This window comes from Haliotis cracherodii, unplaced genomic scaffold (genome assembly GCF_022045235.1).
Source record: "Haliotis cracherodii isolate W230 unplaced genomic scaffold, xgHalCrac1.p SCAF_3, whole genome shotgun sequence".
NCBI lineage: Eukaryota > Metazoa > Mollusca > Gastropoda > Lepetellida > Haliotidae > Haliotis > Haliotis cracherodii.
The window spans coordinates 42030262-42046872 of NW_027266286.1; the positions used below are offsets into that span (position 1 = coordinate 42030262).

The 16611-nt window shown below is 41.7% G+C and overlaps 1 protein-coding gene across 3 annotated transcripts in view; it reads left to right on the forward strand.

Annotated features, from left to right (window-relative positions):
- LOC139474456 (adhesion G protein-coupled receptor L2-like) overlaps positions 1 to 16611 on the forward strand; it is a 42411-nt gene that overhangs the window by 19399 nt on the left and 6401 nt on the right. For all 3 annotated transcript variants that reach the window (XM_071257490.1, XM_071257491.1, XM_071257492.1), the window contains 16 exons: positions 922 to 1024; positions 1806 to 1944; positions 2295 to 2341; positions 3459 to 3591; positions 5081 to 5184; positions 5979 to 6096; positions 6815 to 6965; positions 9281 to 9350; positions 9817 to 9883; positions 10500 to 10582; positions 11172 to 11298; positions 11708 to 11746; positions 12897 to 13037; positions 13620 to 13671; positions 14145 to 14183; positions 15221 to 15348. In XM_071257490.1, coding sequence (XP_071113591.1) covers positions 922 to 1024; positions 1806 to 1944; positions 2295 to 2341; positions 3459 to 3591; positions 5081 to 5184; positions 5979 to 6096; positions 6815 to 6965; positions 9281 to 9350; positions 9817 to 9883; positions 10500 to 10582; positions 11172 to 11298; positions 11708 to 11746; positions 12897 to 13037; positions 13620 to 13671; positions 14145 to 14183; positions 15221 to 15348 — 1541 coding nt within the window. The remainder of the gene's footprint in view (positions 1 to 921; positions 1025 to 1805; positions 1945 to 2294; positions 2342 to 3458; positions 3592 to 5080; positions 5185 to 5978; positions 6097 to 6814; positions 6966 to 9280; positions 9351 to 9816; positions 9884 to 10499; positions 10583 to 11171; positions 11299 to 11707; positions 11747 to 12896; positions 13038 to 13619; positions 13672 to 14144; positions 14184 to 15220; positions 15349 to 16611) is intronic.

A 16611-nucleotide genomic window follows, 5' to 3' on the forward strand; every position in this document is an offset into this window, starting at 1 on the left:
CTTTTATGTGCCCTTTTTTAGTGGAAACGGGAAAAGCTTCGTCTGATCGCTCTGGAAATTTCAATATGGTCGCTCAGAGGCCATCTTTGATTTTCTGTAAAATGTATTCTTTTAAAGCAACTGAAAAAGGTAACTGACATGGGTAAGGCGTGCAATTAAATTTAATTAAAAGGAATATAGCAGCTCGTTGTCATCTTGGTACAAATGACTGAATCGTAACACAACAAACAAAACGAGAAAGACCAACAAAACTAAAGACATCAACCGACATCCGATTGGTCTCTTGCCGTGGATTTGAATCAGATGTGTCCATTAGTGTCACTACATGCATGTTAGTGTGTACAGTGAATGTATCAGTTAAAGGATGAAAGATAACTGAATCTAAGGGAACCAGCTCTGTGGCTCCTCAGAAGAACCGTCTCCTCGAACTCCAGTTTTAGCAGTTAACATTAACTTGCTTCATCAATGGTGTTAACCTAGCAGAGACGACAGTGGTATGCGTGCATCTCTTAACGTACCGTCAAATATCACTTTCCAAAAAAGCAGTAAGATCGGGGTTTGTTAGTTTTGAACTTCCATTGTTGGGCATGACTTGGGTCGTTTTGCACCAGGTGGCAGTCCTCACCACCTCGTTCGAGATGCACGCGCTGCTAAATATAACCGCTCGCAGTCACCTGACAGCCGATCCTTACCCGGATAGTAACCACGTGATCAAAACTCAACGGTGATGTGTACAGCTAGCAAAAATAATATTTCTTGCATTTTTGGTCAATACTGTAAGTAATATTCCGTCTGGCTTGTTTTCACTATGTAAGTATTAGCATGCATGATAATTGCGTATTTCGTTATTTCATTTTAAGTGGCAATTCCTATAGTTTGTATAAATATTAGTTTTGATTAAAACCCTTCACTTATTTGCAGATGATCGGGCCTGGTTCAGTGGTGTGATCTATCGGTCTCTCAGTGCCTTGATGCAAGGACAGCTGCTGGGGAATGTCACCATGGAAGGCAGGTCACTCGTCAGGTAAACACGCTTCAAGTGTCTCCTCAAAACATTTCATTGATCGGATGGGTTATCAGATACGGTAAATAAAAGGGTATCCTTTTTCAGTTTTTTAACAAAAGACACAAGTGAATAATGGATGTCCTGTGTTACATGCCCATGACACTCTTCCTGTGAAGTTTGATATACCCTTACATACACGATGTTGTACTTGTGAAATAATGAAATATGTACATGGGTACATGTAAGTGAGTGAGTATTGTGTAACGCCGCTTTCAGCAATATTCAGCCTTATCACGACCTTGTTTACACATTGTGGGGATCGAACCCGTCCTTCGGCGGGACGACAGCTATTTTCCTGCTCTTTGCCCAACCAGCCTTGTGCAAGTGGTCAAACGTCCTGGTTAGGATTGGTCTTTAGCTTGTCGTAAGAGGCAATTAACCGGATCGGGTGGTCGGGCTAGCTGACTTGGTTGATGCGTGTTATTGTATCCCATTTACGTTGATCGATGCTCATGATTGTCATGTCTAGACTTGATTATTAACAGACCGCCGTCATATTGATGGAATAATGCTGAGTGCAGCGTTTAACAACAAACAAACTCAACAAAAAGGTATATAAGGGATAAAAAACCTTACAAAACATGTACTCAAGATCTGAGCTCTCTGCGTGTCGTCTAACTTTGCTCCTAGACTGACTCGGCTGCTACAAGAAAATAATATGGGTTTATAAATAAATGTTTATTTGAGTCTTTGGTAATCAAGTAGAAGCAAAGAACTACCCCAGACACCCATCTTTCAGTGAGGACATAGCGGACATGTCAGCGTCGGGGAAACAGCACCCACCCACAGGGGACGTGGTCTCCAGGGTCATGTCCTTCAACGTGTACCCCCGGCCGGTCAACTTCACCCCACCGCTGTATCTCTCCATGCAAGTCAATGTACGTAGTTACACTGTAAAATCACTTATTGATGATGCTCATAATTATGTTCCCATAAGTATGATACTTCTTTCGAATTAATGTTTTGGTGCCCGAGGAGTGTGATGGAGACATCAATGTTTTCTGTAACATCTGAAATGGTTCGTTAAAGTTCGTTAATACGATAGATCGATGCCTTTGGTCATAAGCATGTTTGACTGTATTTGACTTCAAATGAGCCCGGAGATTGATGCTCATATCGATCATCGTTTTGTCTGTTCGTGTCTCTTCATACCCCTGTCACCTACCCTTGTACCCCTGGTGAAATCTCTCTGTATTAAGGAATGACTTCCTTTCCGCTTTCCTTTCAGAGAATGAACTCCCAACCAGTGTGCAGCTTCCTAGACTATAGCGAGTCGTAAGTGTCACATTTCTTGCAGTAGAGGTGGTGATTTGGGGTTTAACGTCGCGTCCAAGATTACTGCACTTTTATAGCGACGTGCATGCACGTGTGTGTGTGTGTGTGTGTGTGTGTGTGGCTGCTTGTACTAGTTCTGACTGATGTCGATTTATAGTGCTCGTCCACTGAGATACCATGCCGCAGTTTGATAACCAACTCAGACACAGTATACTGACTCCGAGCCGACCAGTCCTTGTTTTAGCTCTGTCGTAACTGCTTTCGGGCGTCAAGTGCGACCCTACTACAGTTACTAAATGTATTGCCATTCCTGGTCATCATGGTCAATTACGCCATGACTTTGCCACTCGCCTTGTCCGCAGCGCCTAACTCCGTCAAGGAGTGAGTGGTCTAACGACGCTTTATCCAAGTTGTCTCTATCAGCATTCATACTCGCATAATAAAGAAACGCAACACCAGCTTTATACTCACATAGTTTTACTTACTCTCAGTCCATCTATCAATACAGGACAGAATCAGACCGGCCAGACTCGTCATTAAATAGGGAAAACTTAGAACGATCGGGATTCGACTCGATCGATTGCAAACCGCGCTCTCCTCTCCTAATGTTAATCGCCGTGAATAGCTGGAAAATTGCTGATGCGGCGTAAAACAATATTCATTCATTCATTCTCCTAATGTTAAAGTATCATTTTATAGTGTTCGGGCCTGGTCTGTCTTTGTCACATGTCACAATACCTCATTTTGATTCGTTAAAAGTTAGATCTGAAATTAGGTCACAAACTATATCTAATGCAACTCCTAATTGCAGCTGTAACGGTTTTATTTGATACCATTTTCTAATGTTCTTGAGATGCACTTTTAACCTTATAACATCCCCTGTAATGCCGAGCGCCAGACAGGGTAACAATAAGTACCATCTTTTAACGTCTTTTTGTATGACGCGGCCGGGTATCGAACCCCGGACCTTCCGCTCTCCAGGCGGACGCTCTACCAGTAGACCACGGAGGCGGCCTCTTGCAGTAGAAAAGATTTGGATTTATGTCATTTTTAGGTTTTCTATTAACAATAAAGTTTCCGCAATGACGCAATGATATGTTGCATGTTCGTATCCTAGGCAACGGTACTCCCGCTCTGGGCTTTGGGCAACAAAGGGATGCTGGGAAATGTCACGGGATGATGACGTCATAGTGTGTGGCTGTAATCACACCACCAACTTTGCTATTCTAATGAGCCCAGTGGATACAGACGTAAGTAACTGTTTTGTTTGTTCAGAGTGAGGGGGTGGTTGAATGAGCGCGTGGTTCCGCTTTGAACAATATTGCGGTCATATTACCGCGTGTCAGCTTGATGTTGGAGGAAAGCGGAAAGTGATGCAGGTTTCAGACGTTTACCACATTGGGTACCACGAACACGGGTATGGTGCTGGTAAACCAAGACACATAATCAGGGCGATCCGGGATTCGAACTCACGATCATCTCTTTCTTGCACGCCCCTGCACAGCGAATCGCGGCGATCTGGACGACTGGACTTCGCATGCTATATATCTTGCATCAGTGGCATAGTCTACAACCAACTGTAGCAATGGAGCATCGGAAATGTACTATCATACACTATAATACTAGAGACACATTCACCGTTGAGTTTGCTAAACACAACCACCTTATTCATATTCTAAATTTAGCCTAACCTATGAATTGTTCCAGTTCCGTGAGTCTGGAAAGTCGATATTATTTGATCAAGGAGTTGCACGTGGAGTCAATATTGTTTGATTCATTATTACGTACAGATTAAAATACAAAATACAGCAAAGAGGGCTTTGGTGATCCTGGCACATTCAGGCTGGTTAGGCTCATCATCAGCTTACGGCCCTTGCCCCCTCTACACGCAGCCCCGACAGCGAATGGGACTTCTCCCAGGAAGCGCTGCCTAGTCAAACCCACCAAGAACCTTTCGGAGAATGTGAAGATTCCCAACCACTGCAGCCTTTTGCGTTACCCAGGTTGTCAGAAGGGCTGTAGAACTCTCCAAATGTCAGTCAACAGATTTGGAAGTACCAAACCTAAGGCACCGAGAACAATAGGGAGTTGGACAACTTGGTACATGGGATGCAAGCGTGCCATTTCGAAAGCGAGGTCCGCATATTTGCAATGTTTTTCCTCAATCTTATCAATCACATGAGTGTCAAAGGGGACAGAAAACTCAATAATATAAATGATTTCATTGGATTTATCAAAAAGAACATGACCATGTTTGTTGGCCTGGATAGGTCTAAGGCTGCATACGGGCCTATTTCAAAGAATTATGAATTTGTCATTTTCCATGACGCCCACTACATATTCTGGGTCATATCATGTTTTGTTTGTTTGTTGTTTCACGTCGCACTCAGCAATAATCCAGCTATATGACGGCGGTCGGTATATTATCGAGTCTGGACCAGACAATCCAGTGATTGACAACATGAGCATCGATCCACGCAATTGTGATCGATGACAGCATCAACCAAGTCAGCGAACCTGACCACCCGATCCCGTCGGTCACCTCTTACGACGAACATAGTCGTCTTCGTACCATGTATGGACTCTGTGTCAAAACTACAAGCATTGCGAATAAAATCATCGAGCCAATTATGATTATCACCATCATCATCATCATCATCATCATCATCATCATCATCATTATTATTATTATTATTATTATTATTATTATTATTATTATTATTATTATTATTATTCCAGATCGGAGACCACGGCTTTGTGCTGGAGATGATATCTGTAGTCGGGTGCTGTACATCCCTCTTCTTCCTGCTGCTAACAATCATCATCTACTGCATGGTCTGGAGGTAGGTTCCTGCAATATAATACATACTATATTACCACATATCCTTCTTTTACAATTCCGTCGTCATCCCTGTCTTGAATGCCAACCCTCTTTTCCCATGGACGGCCATAGTCGTCGTAATGAAAATATGAAAATAGAGGCCAATTTCTCTTTCAAACGTCGTAGTATTGAATGCGCTGCTAGGAATCGGCTTTTTAAAGATCTAAGTTCGCCGTTTAGGAATCCGGGTAGAATAGATTCCAGTCACAGCAAAAATAATGCAGTTTCCGGTATCCGGATCCCTTCCGGATACCTCCGGACACTTATCCCAAACGCACCCTGGTACGCGGTGGCAGATACCTTGCCGGATACCAGATCCATGGTGGGGTATCCGGTGCCGGTTCCTTGGACACCCACATTGATGTATCCGGTGAGTTATCCGGTGCCGGATACCCGCATTCCAGGAGGCATGCTTTCCAGTGAGGTGTCCAATACCGGATACCATGGATCTGGTATCCGGCAAGGTATCTGCCACCGGATACCAGGATGCTTTTTAGGTAAGTGTCCGGAGGTATCCCGGACACTGCATTTTTTTGCTGTGAGTCCCCGTGTGGTAACGTACCTTTTAATTTATAATCAACGACAGTGCCGGTTGGATTTTCCAACTAACCAATCGTTTCTTGGTCTGTTGTTCATATGAGGATCCGGATCAGAACATGGGCCTGTTATGTTCATGTTATGCCATCCGATACCGGAATTGTACTGACTGCGGCATAAAACAATAACTCTAGTGTTGATACCATGTGTCTGCGGCAGGTATATGGTGAAGACGCAGGTGTCACGGATCAAGTCCATACTGCTGATGCACCTGTGCGCGACTCTCATCATCAGCTACACGCTATTCCTAGCCGGGGCCAATTACACTGATAACAAGGTATGTGTTTCTCGAAGTCGAAATACGTTTGACTTATTCGAAGTTAAATTTAACCAGTATGTGTAGTTGATTGAATTCGATTAAACGAATTGTATTTTAGTTTCATTGTGTATCTTAAAATATGTGAAGTTGGTTTTAACGTAGGTGTTCAAGATTATATCTTGACAGTAATTCTCAAACAGGATGGTGGTATCTGCAGTACATTATCTTAAACAAAAAAAATTATAACCAAGATAGGTCATTTCCGCGAGACGGAATATCTGCCCTACTTTACCGTAAAAAGATACTCGATCCTTAGCATATTCCCGAACGGAATATACCAAATCTGCAAACAGGATTGATTATATCAACGGTATATTATGTCAATAGATAGGTAATATCTGCAGTTCATAATCTCTGAGGGGCGAGTCATTGCACCTGTACATGATCTCCTCAAACGAAAAGTAGTTGATCATACAATGTAGAAATGATTAATTAGAACGCGATTCAGTAGTTTTTCCCATGGTTGCCCCAGGAATATGGAAGTTGTCCCTCATATTTTACGTCATGTCTAGACACAGTCTCGTGAAAAACGTATGAACGTCAAAATGTGCCTGATCATTAACTATAGGAACGTTTGTTTAGCCGTGACCGGCCTTTCGTCAATGTGAAGAACGCATATGTTGTAAAACCACATGGAAATGCTTGTGTTGATGGTAGCCCCTGTGACCTGTTCCAGGACGTGTGTACTGCCGTGGCGGCACTGCTTCACTACTTCTTCCTTGTGGTGTTCTGCGTGATGCTGGCTCAGGGGATCCAACTCTTCATCTCTATCGTCATCGTCATCAACTTCACCTCCTACCTCAAGGCCCTCCTCATCACCATCTGGGGTGAGCTTTAGTAACACACCAACGGCGTTGCGGGTTTGTGTGTGTGTGGGGTGGTGGGGTGGTATGGGGGAGGAGGTTGGGGGGGGGGGGGGGGGGGGGGTTGGGTGGTGGGAGTTGCGGGTAGCCCAGTCGTCTAAGGTGAAACAATTCCTTGCGCAGAGGTGTCACTTGGGTTCCACCAAAGTGGTAAATATCTGACAATATCTGAGACCTGCATCACTTCGGGCTCTCCTCACACATTTAGCCGACGAGCTGTTTTATAACTGGAGTATTATTTACTAGTCACTCACACATCCTCGTTGGGGACAAGCCACTTAACACATTTCGGGTTGTCAATGTTGTCCATGTACAATGAGAAAATACTCAACTATCGAAAAATATATTTAAGACTCAAGTTTTACCAAAACATATTTATTCGCTAAAACTGTCATAAAATGTGCTAAAACGCAACTAACGTCTCGGTTCCGTCACATAACTATAAAAACAGGTGAATATCTCTCTGTGACCAATTACAGCTGTGTCACTGAATGGAAATACATTGTATTCGGTGCCTTTGCCTGGATTGAAACTGGGTTATGATTCGTGTTGATGTGGAGGGTGGGGAATGGTTGATAGTGTGTTATCGTTTTCTTTCGATTAGCATTCTCGTCGAAACTTTGTTTAGAAAGCGCCAAGAAAACGTGACTTCAAATAGCATACGAGCGACAGCTAAAAGCTTGTTTTTGATGACATGAGTATTGTTCTATATTGATTAGAAAGACATTTGTGTCTCAAAGGTATAAACATGAACAATGAAAGTTATAGATTAAGTATTTCATTATCAAAAACATAAACATAACTTACTAAACGTAATCTCCAGTCAGGGGAAAAACAGAACAATGCCATTGTGAAAACAATTAGCATATTAATTACGTGTTTAGTTTGTATCGCTGAGTACATCCTGGAGGCTACCATTGATCATCTCTCTTGTGAAATGAATAGAATAACCTGTTTTGTATAAAGACTTTTGTTGACGGTTGTAAGACAATTAAGTTCAACAGTTGAGGGAGTGCACAGAACTCGTGTCCAGGTCGGGTTTTGGGAAATAGTAGACATTGACGTGAAGAATATACAGTTCATTCAGACTCATAGGAAATGGGATGGAAGCTTATATATGCTTCATATTTAATGTCGGATATTTGTCTAATAGATTATATTTCCTTTCCCTTATGGGAGAAAAGGAAGGATGAAAAGAATATCAAAACAAAAGGATTGTATTGACTTTACGTACAACACACTGGTCGGTATAATTGGAGGAGGCCTCCACGGTCTTCACTTAAACGAGTGTGTTCCCGGATTAGATGTGATCAAGGTTAATATCAACAGAATGTTTAATCCACTGAGGTTGTGGATATTGTGGTCCATTCTGCATGTCACAGACCAATTCCTTAACGGTTTAAACGGGTTCTCACCCTTTGGTTATTGGTTAAACTAGAACAAAAGTTAAAGACGTTTTGGTTGCAGGTTTACGTCTTAGTGGCAATCTATGAGAACATATTTATGCATTACAGAATCTCATGTTGGCGAATAAGACAATAGCGACATAGCGTGATGAATGGGCAACCTTGTTTACTCGGATATCAATTAAGACAACGCAACGTATGTCAGTGAACTGACACATTTTGTTAAAAAGATAGTATCAAAAGCACATCTAATTGTTGTCGTCCAAGGAGAATACTGTCGTCCAATGAGAGATCATTACTTGATTATACACTGATGTGGATGTGAAATTGAAAGGAATCTAATGGCAGTAGATTACAGGGATCAAATTATAATAAACCACAGAAAACAATACTTGTTCCCGTCCACTGCCTATTTCACACAAGGATGGCAAGGAATATTCCATTTATTTCCTATCTTCTTAATTATATATTGTACCGTTGCTTATAGTGATATCTTTTTCATAGTTGTATGCTGGTTTTAAATAATAATCTGTGATATTCTTGTAATTTTACTGTCTATCGATGACAGGTTTTTACTTAGTTTAAATATATGTATTAAAAATGTATAATTTCTCGTCACGATATGGCTGAAATGTTGCCGATGTGACGTAAAGCATTAACTCACTCACTCTTCTTAATTATCCGCATGCTCTTGCAAGGAAAATCCATTGTCATTGAGACAGAACGAAAGTAGTTTTGTCAGAGAGTCTTTTTTCACTAGACTGGAACACCGATTTTACAGAATATCGCTCATTTTAAAAAACGACAGGGCTGTGGGGCCCATCCACAAAACGTTTTTAGCTAACACGTGAGGTTTACGATTCAATGTTTCAGTCCCGCCTGCAGTCATTGTGGGAATCACCCTGGGTACCGTGAAGCTGGACGGGTATCGGGGCCTGAAGTAGTAAGTAAATACCCTGCATCCATCACAACCATGTTTGTCACCATCTCGAACACGTGATCATATCATTTTGTGTCCATGTTATACCAACAGACGCTAAAAGATGGTATTTGTTGTTACCCTGCCTGGCGCTCAGCATTAAGGGGATAAAACAAGAACTGGTCAGCTCGGCGTCTGTGCAATGTGTCTGAGTGGGGTATCCGTGTTAAATTGCGGCATGGTATCTCAGTGGGCTAGCACTATCAAACTGGTGTTATTCCGGACTAGTACAAGCACCAACACGCACGCACGCACGCACGCACGCACGCACGCACGCACGAATAATGAATAATGAGGATCTGGCGATTACAGTGTTTGAGCTTTGCTAAACGTGTCTCATCGTATCTTGATGCTTTCAACCGCTGGTTTATAATTTAAAAAATATTTTCACTGTTATAAATAAACACAAATGTTTTGTTTCGTTTCAAAGTTGCTGGTTATCAACAGAGAGGCATATCATATGGGCATTCGTTGGTCCCGCTCTCTTCATAATTGTGGTAAGTGCAAATAAGGTTTAGCATGTCTATAATATGTTCGTTTCATTTTGTTCGGTTGTTATTTAGCGCAGCACTCGGCAATATTCCAAAAGTGACTATGACCTGTAAATAATCGAGGATGGACTAGACAATACTGTGATCGATACTGTCAACAACAACAGCAGGCGGTCGCGGTACGATGACATCCAATCTATCAAGTCGCCGTGTCTAACCACCAAATCCATTAAGTCGCCTCATATGAGGCATAGGATGCTGGGAGATTAATTCCGTATTCCAAGTCCCCCACGATGCCTAGTATATGTTTGTCTACAAATGTGTTGTGCTTTAAAACAGCTGGAGCGATGAACGTGAAATGATCCGATCTGTCGGTTACACGTTTTGACACGATGTTGCTAAAACTATTTTTCTAAAACAATTAATACGAAGCTGAGAGCGTGCAATGATGCGTATCAACTCAATCAAAGTGAGAGTTAAGGCCAGCTTAAAACGTTATAAACATTCAAACTTTTTACACACTGTCATATGTAAATTAAGACATATGGCTTAAATCATATAGTTATCATTAACAAAACCGTCACGGTTGTACTGATCTTAAGAATATATTTTTTTTCCTCAGGTAAACACGTTTATTCTGATTCTCTCAGTAAGAAAGATGATTACAAGGAAAACGTGGGATGACAACGTACTGAGCCAGGGAAAGTAAGTATCAAACATAGATGCGTTGTGTAGTTGTGGCTTCAAAGGTACACAGGTATAATCTGTCAGCGGGAAGTGTGTGCACATTAAGCAGAATGTGTGGGTGTGTGTCGGTATCATGCTTTTGGCGTTGTGAATGACGTTGAGAAAAATCGGATAAGTGGAGCTTCTTCTCAAGGGCTTCGAGTTCGACACAACAGTGTTCCACTGTATATATGTTTACGCATTTGATATACCATGAGGTTAATTGATCGTTATCTTATTCACCTTATGCGAGGATGGGCATTTAACTCCATTAACAGACAACGCGCACAATCAGAAGAAAATATCTAGCATATATACAAAGACGAGACATTAACAGACTAACATAGTTTAAATGGCTTTCCTTTAAGTTCTGGGGCGGTCGGGTAGCCTAGTGGTTAAAACGTTCGCTCGACACGCCGAAGACCCGGTTTCGATTCCCGACATGGGTACTATGTGTGAAGCCCATTTCTGTTGTCCCCCGCCGTGATTTTGCTGGAATATTGCTAAAAACGGCGTAAAACCATACTCACTCACTCACTCACTCTAGTTCTGTTTTCTTCCTCAACAGGTATTTGGCCCGAGCTCTTGGCGTTATCCTGCCAATCATTGGTATTACGTGGGTACTTGGGGTATTCTCCATCAACAGAGAGGTGGTTGTCTTCCAGTACCTGTTTGCTATCTGTAACTCACTCCAGGTAAGGTTGGGTGTGATGAAGCCTCGTTTATCCGGACGGTACTCATCCATTTGGATAATGATTTATTCAGTTTTCCGAATTAACATGGAACGTTAAGAGTAACGTCTCTTTGATCATGATTATGTCCAGAGGAAAGGGTTTCCAGAATAACGGGGTCTCGATCTTTGATACGAATTATATGTTACTGCAGCGTGTAGATTCTGAATGAAATATTAGCCTTTACAGTTATGATTATGAAGACAAAAATAGCTTCAAAAGTGACTTTCAAGTTCCCACAATGCACCGAAAAGTAATTTGTCAAGACAATTGTGATAAGAAACATTATTGTATTATGCAGTAGAATAAATGGATGTAGTCTGTCGATGGTTAAGTGTAAGGACTTTGTTAGATGGTTATGTATCTGTTACAGGGGCTCTTCATCTTCATCTTCCACTGCTGTACCACAAACGTGAGTATCAAGTTATTATTGGTTATTGTATGTAACTTAAACCAGTCAGCTATTAAACTGCTCACTGTAAGTCATATTTACTCTTTCTTGGTGAAATGTTGGCATAAACGTAACAATGAAGATAGTTTGTGTGAACCGCTGTTATGTGAGTGTTCTCGTCGAGAGAGAGAGAGAGAGAGAGAGAGAGAGAGAGAGAGAGAGAGAGAGAGAGAGAGAGAGAGAGAGAGAGAGTCCGACCAGACGACTCCTCATCACTCAAGGAATAGAGAGAGAGCTTCCGACCGGACAATCTCTCACAACGTTTGACTCCCTAGCTGTTAAAGTAAAGCTACGTTTATAAACACTTTTTAGTTCCATTGTATTCTGCACATGACTTACATATGTTTTTTGTTGTAGCTTTAATGAGTTTAAACTCTAAGAAACCGCGACAAGAGTTTACTTGTAACACATGAATTATATCTGTATGAACGATATTTGAATAAAGACTTAGTGAGTTACGCCTATATCTGTTCTGTGAGACAGAGGGTTTTTGACAGGTAGGTAACGTGAATGTAGCATTTTTCAGAATAAGGCTACATTTTCCGCACTTGTCGTTCTGGTGACTACATGGTGAGTGATTGTGACTGACTTTGGTCTTTTGTTCATGTTATCAACCACTGGTTTAGCTGGTCCAGATTCAGATTTCAGGTCACCATTAAAAGTTGTAATCTTACTCAGTGCGTAAATATAACATTCATTCACTCACGCAACCGGAATTTCTTGTTGACTATGAGTGTAATAAATTGTTCTTGGTCGTTAGCAAAATGTACAGAAACATCTGTATCTTACTACATCTTACTGTGAAGTAATTCATTTCTAACAAAGAATCACATACACTTTTGCATTCCAACGTCAACCACGCGGGTATCGGGTGGCTACATCAGTATAAGGAAGACCGCGTGACATACAGGCATCGCTGGTTGGGTGAATGTTGAATCACACCCCGATCATGTATGTTTCAACGTTAGGTCATGGTACAGAACACGGACACTGCCATCTGCTGAATATTTTGTAATACGTTTCTTATTTCTACTTTAGTTCATGCACATAATCGTTTGACGTCGTGAAGAAATTGAAAGAAATGTGATCTATTAGAGTATATATTTTCCAGGTGACGAATTCGTTTAGGGAGATGAGAAACCGATTCAAGCGGAACTCTATGTCAAAGTCTACCTTGAGATCCAAGTCCCAGAATACATTAAACAGTTCCACGTCCAAGTCCATCAAGTCCTACAAGTCCAATTATACACTGGTATATATCCTGAGTTCTTAATCCTTGTGAGGCGAGGTGAAACAGTGTGCAAGATTTTTGCACTTACATAGTGAGTGAGTGAGTGAGTGAGTATGGTTTTACGCCGCTTTTAGCAATATTCCAGCAATATCACGGCGGGGGAAACCAGAAATGGGCTTCACACATTGTACCCATGTCGGGAATCGAACCCGGGTCTTCGGCGTGACGAGCGAACGCTTTAACCACTAGGCTACCCGACCGCCCCACTTACATAGTGACGTGTATGCATGCATGTGTCTGTGGCTGCTTGTACTATCCGGTCTAAGGCCTATTTTATAGTGCTAGTCCACTGAGATACCATGCCGCATTTAAACATGAATACCCCACTCAGACACAGTATACTGACTTCGATTCGACCAGTTCTTTTTTAAGCCCCTTAATGCCGACCGTGTGTGTGTGTGTTTAACCAGATTGCAAAACCAGTGATTATCGTATGTCAAGAAAACGTTGCAGAGGTCACTATATAATAATTTTTATTTATGTTGGAGTTTAATCAGACATCCCATCTATCAGTTCTAACGAAACCACATTATCTTTACACAGAGCCTGACGACAGCAGCTTTCAGATCTGATAGAGACGGCATAGACAACAAAGGTGTGTGTTTTAACCATTTGATAGTACGATGTATGATGTTTGGCCACCAGGAACGATTATTTAGCTATGACCGGAAGTATAGGCAGAGAGTATTTATTTTAAGCAAAACAAAAACGAAATACCTAATTGGATCCATTGTGTTTTACAATGCGGAGCTGAACTGAATTGTGTTCAAGGAACAGTTTATTGTTCAAATTTCCAGTTCATAAAACATACATGTATCCCAAGACTTGCATAGAGATGCGGTGCTCGCTCCTGTTTCTGGATCTACACAGCCTCTTCCAGAGCGATCGTAACGCAAGGGCAAAGAACCACATTGATATTATACGATAGCTGTAAGACTTTGCGGAACATGGATGTGCTCTAGTTCCGGCAAGGGAATATGTTCATGTCACTCTAACTATCTACCTCCAACAAACTCTTGTATCTTAGAGCTGAGTGTGTTTTATATGGGATCAATTCGTCTGTTGCAGAATTTCTGTCAAGTGGTATCGCCAATTCAACAAGATCAGGTAATGCTATATCGGTGAACTGAACAATTGGGACATCTGGCACGTTCATGGTTTGCAGACAGTTATACATCAGCTGACAGTTATATATTAACTGGCAGTTATACATCAGCTGACAGTTATACATTAACTGGCAGTTATACACTAAGTGACAGTTATACATTAACTGAGAGTTATACATCAACTGACAATTATACATCAGCTGACAGTTATACATTAACTGGCAGTTTTATACACTAACTGGCAGTTATACATCAGCTGACAGTTATACATCAGCAGACAGTTATACATCAACTGACAGTTTTATACATTAACTGGCAGTTATACATCAACTGACAGCTATACATCAACTGACAGTTTTATACATGAACTGACAATTATACATGAACTGACAGTTACACATGAACTGACAGTTATATATTAACTGACAGTTATACATCAACTGACAGTTATACATGAAAGGTTCGCAGACCATGAACATGTGAAATGTTCCTATCGTAAAATTACAATCCTTCTTCAAGATCAATAAATCATTTCTTAGCCTTATAGTACATCAGCTTTGTTGTCTATAATTGATTCATTTAATATAGATAATGAAGCTGATGAAATATACGGCGACACACGTTAATTATTTGTTCATCGGTAGTTATTTTATGATCACGCTGAAGTTATTTTATTGAGGTAGTTAGGTACCTACATTGCCAAAATAATGACCATAATATATATTCCCTTTACTCTTAGAAAACACAAATAATGCTTGTTATATTAAATCAATGATATATGGTAATTTTAGGCGATGTTGACACACACCAAGAGATATATCGTTATGTTTATTCTTTGAAAACATTTTAGGGATCCACTTCGAATTATTTTTATTTGGTATCACACCCATCACCCGCACGACCACCCCACCCCTCCACCCGTATCCTAACTTTGCATCAAGATCAGAAGAACAAATAACCACTTTTTAGCGATTTGCCAGTGGGATGTTTCGGGTTCCAAATACACACATCTTATATTAAGTTCAATTACCCTCCCAGGGTTCCAGTTTGCACGGACTATAGCTCTGCCCAGCGTGTTCGACCAGAGCCTGGAGACCCCTACAGAGTATCTCATACAGGGCGATGCACGGAGTGACCAGGGCAGTAGCTCGCCCACGTCAGCACAGGTAATGCCCACGTCAGCACAGGTAATACCCACGTTAGCACGTGTAATGCTCACGTCAGCACAGGTAATACCCACGTTAGCACGTGTAATGCTCACGTCAGCACAGGTATTACCATCGTCAGCACAGGTAATACCCACGACAGCACGTGTAATGCTCACGTCAGCACAGGTAATACCATCGTCAGCACAGGTAATACCCACGACAGCACGTGTAATACCAACGTCAGCACATGTAATGCTCACGTCAGCACATGTAATGCTCACGTTAGCACGTGTAATGCTCACGTCAGCACAGGTATTACCATCGTCAGCACAGGTAATACACACGTCAGCACGTGTAATGCTCACGTCAACACAGGTAATACCATCGTCAGCACAGGTAATACACACGTCAGCACGTGTAATGCACACGTCAGCACAGGTGATACCATCGTCAGCACAGATAATACACACGTCAGCACGTGTAATGCTCACGTCAGCACAGGTAATACGCACGTTAGCACATGTAATGCTCACGTCAGCACAGGTAATACCATCGTCAGCACAGGTAATACCCACGTCAGCACATGTAATACCCATGTCAGCACAGGTAATACCCACGTTAGCACGTGTAATGTTCACGTCAGCACAGGTAATACCCACGTCAGCACATGTAATGTTCACGTCAGCACAGGTAATACCCACGTTAGCACATGTAATGCTCACGTCAGCACAGGTAATACCCACGTTAGCACATGTAATGCTCACGTCAGCACAGGTAATACCCACGTCAGCACAGGTAATACCCACGTCAGCACATGTAATGTTCACGTTAGCACAGGTAATACCCACGTTAGCACATGTAATACCAACGTCAGCACATGTAATGCTCACGTCAGCACGTGTAATGCTCACGTTAGCACATGTAATGCTCATGTCAGCACATGTAATACCAACGTTAGCACATGTAATGCTCACGTTAGCACAGGTAATACCCACGTCAGCACAGATAATACCACGTTAGCACATGTAATGCTCACGTCAGCCGTCAAGATGTGAAGGGCAGACATATTCGTATCTAGGTCAAAGAAAACGAGCGCGAAGTAAACGGTTATGACAAACTCAAGAACTTCCCCAAGGAATGACTGTCCATGTTCCTAATTATCGTCAGTATTATTGAGGTTCTCGATGAAATGTTGACACTTAAAGTAAGTGAGAACAGAGGTGCTACAAACTAGTACTGATTGCACTATTATCAAAATGAGACAAGTGTGACAAGGTGTTT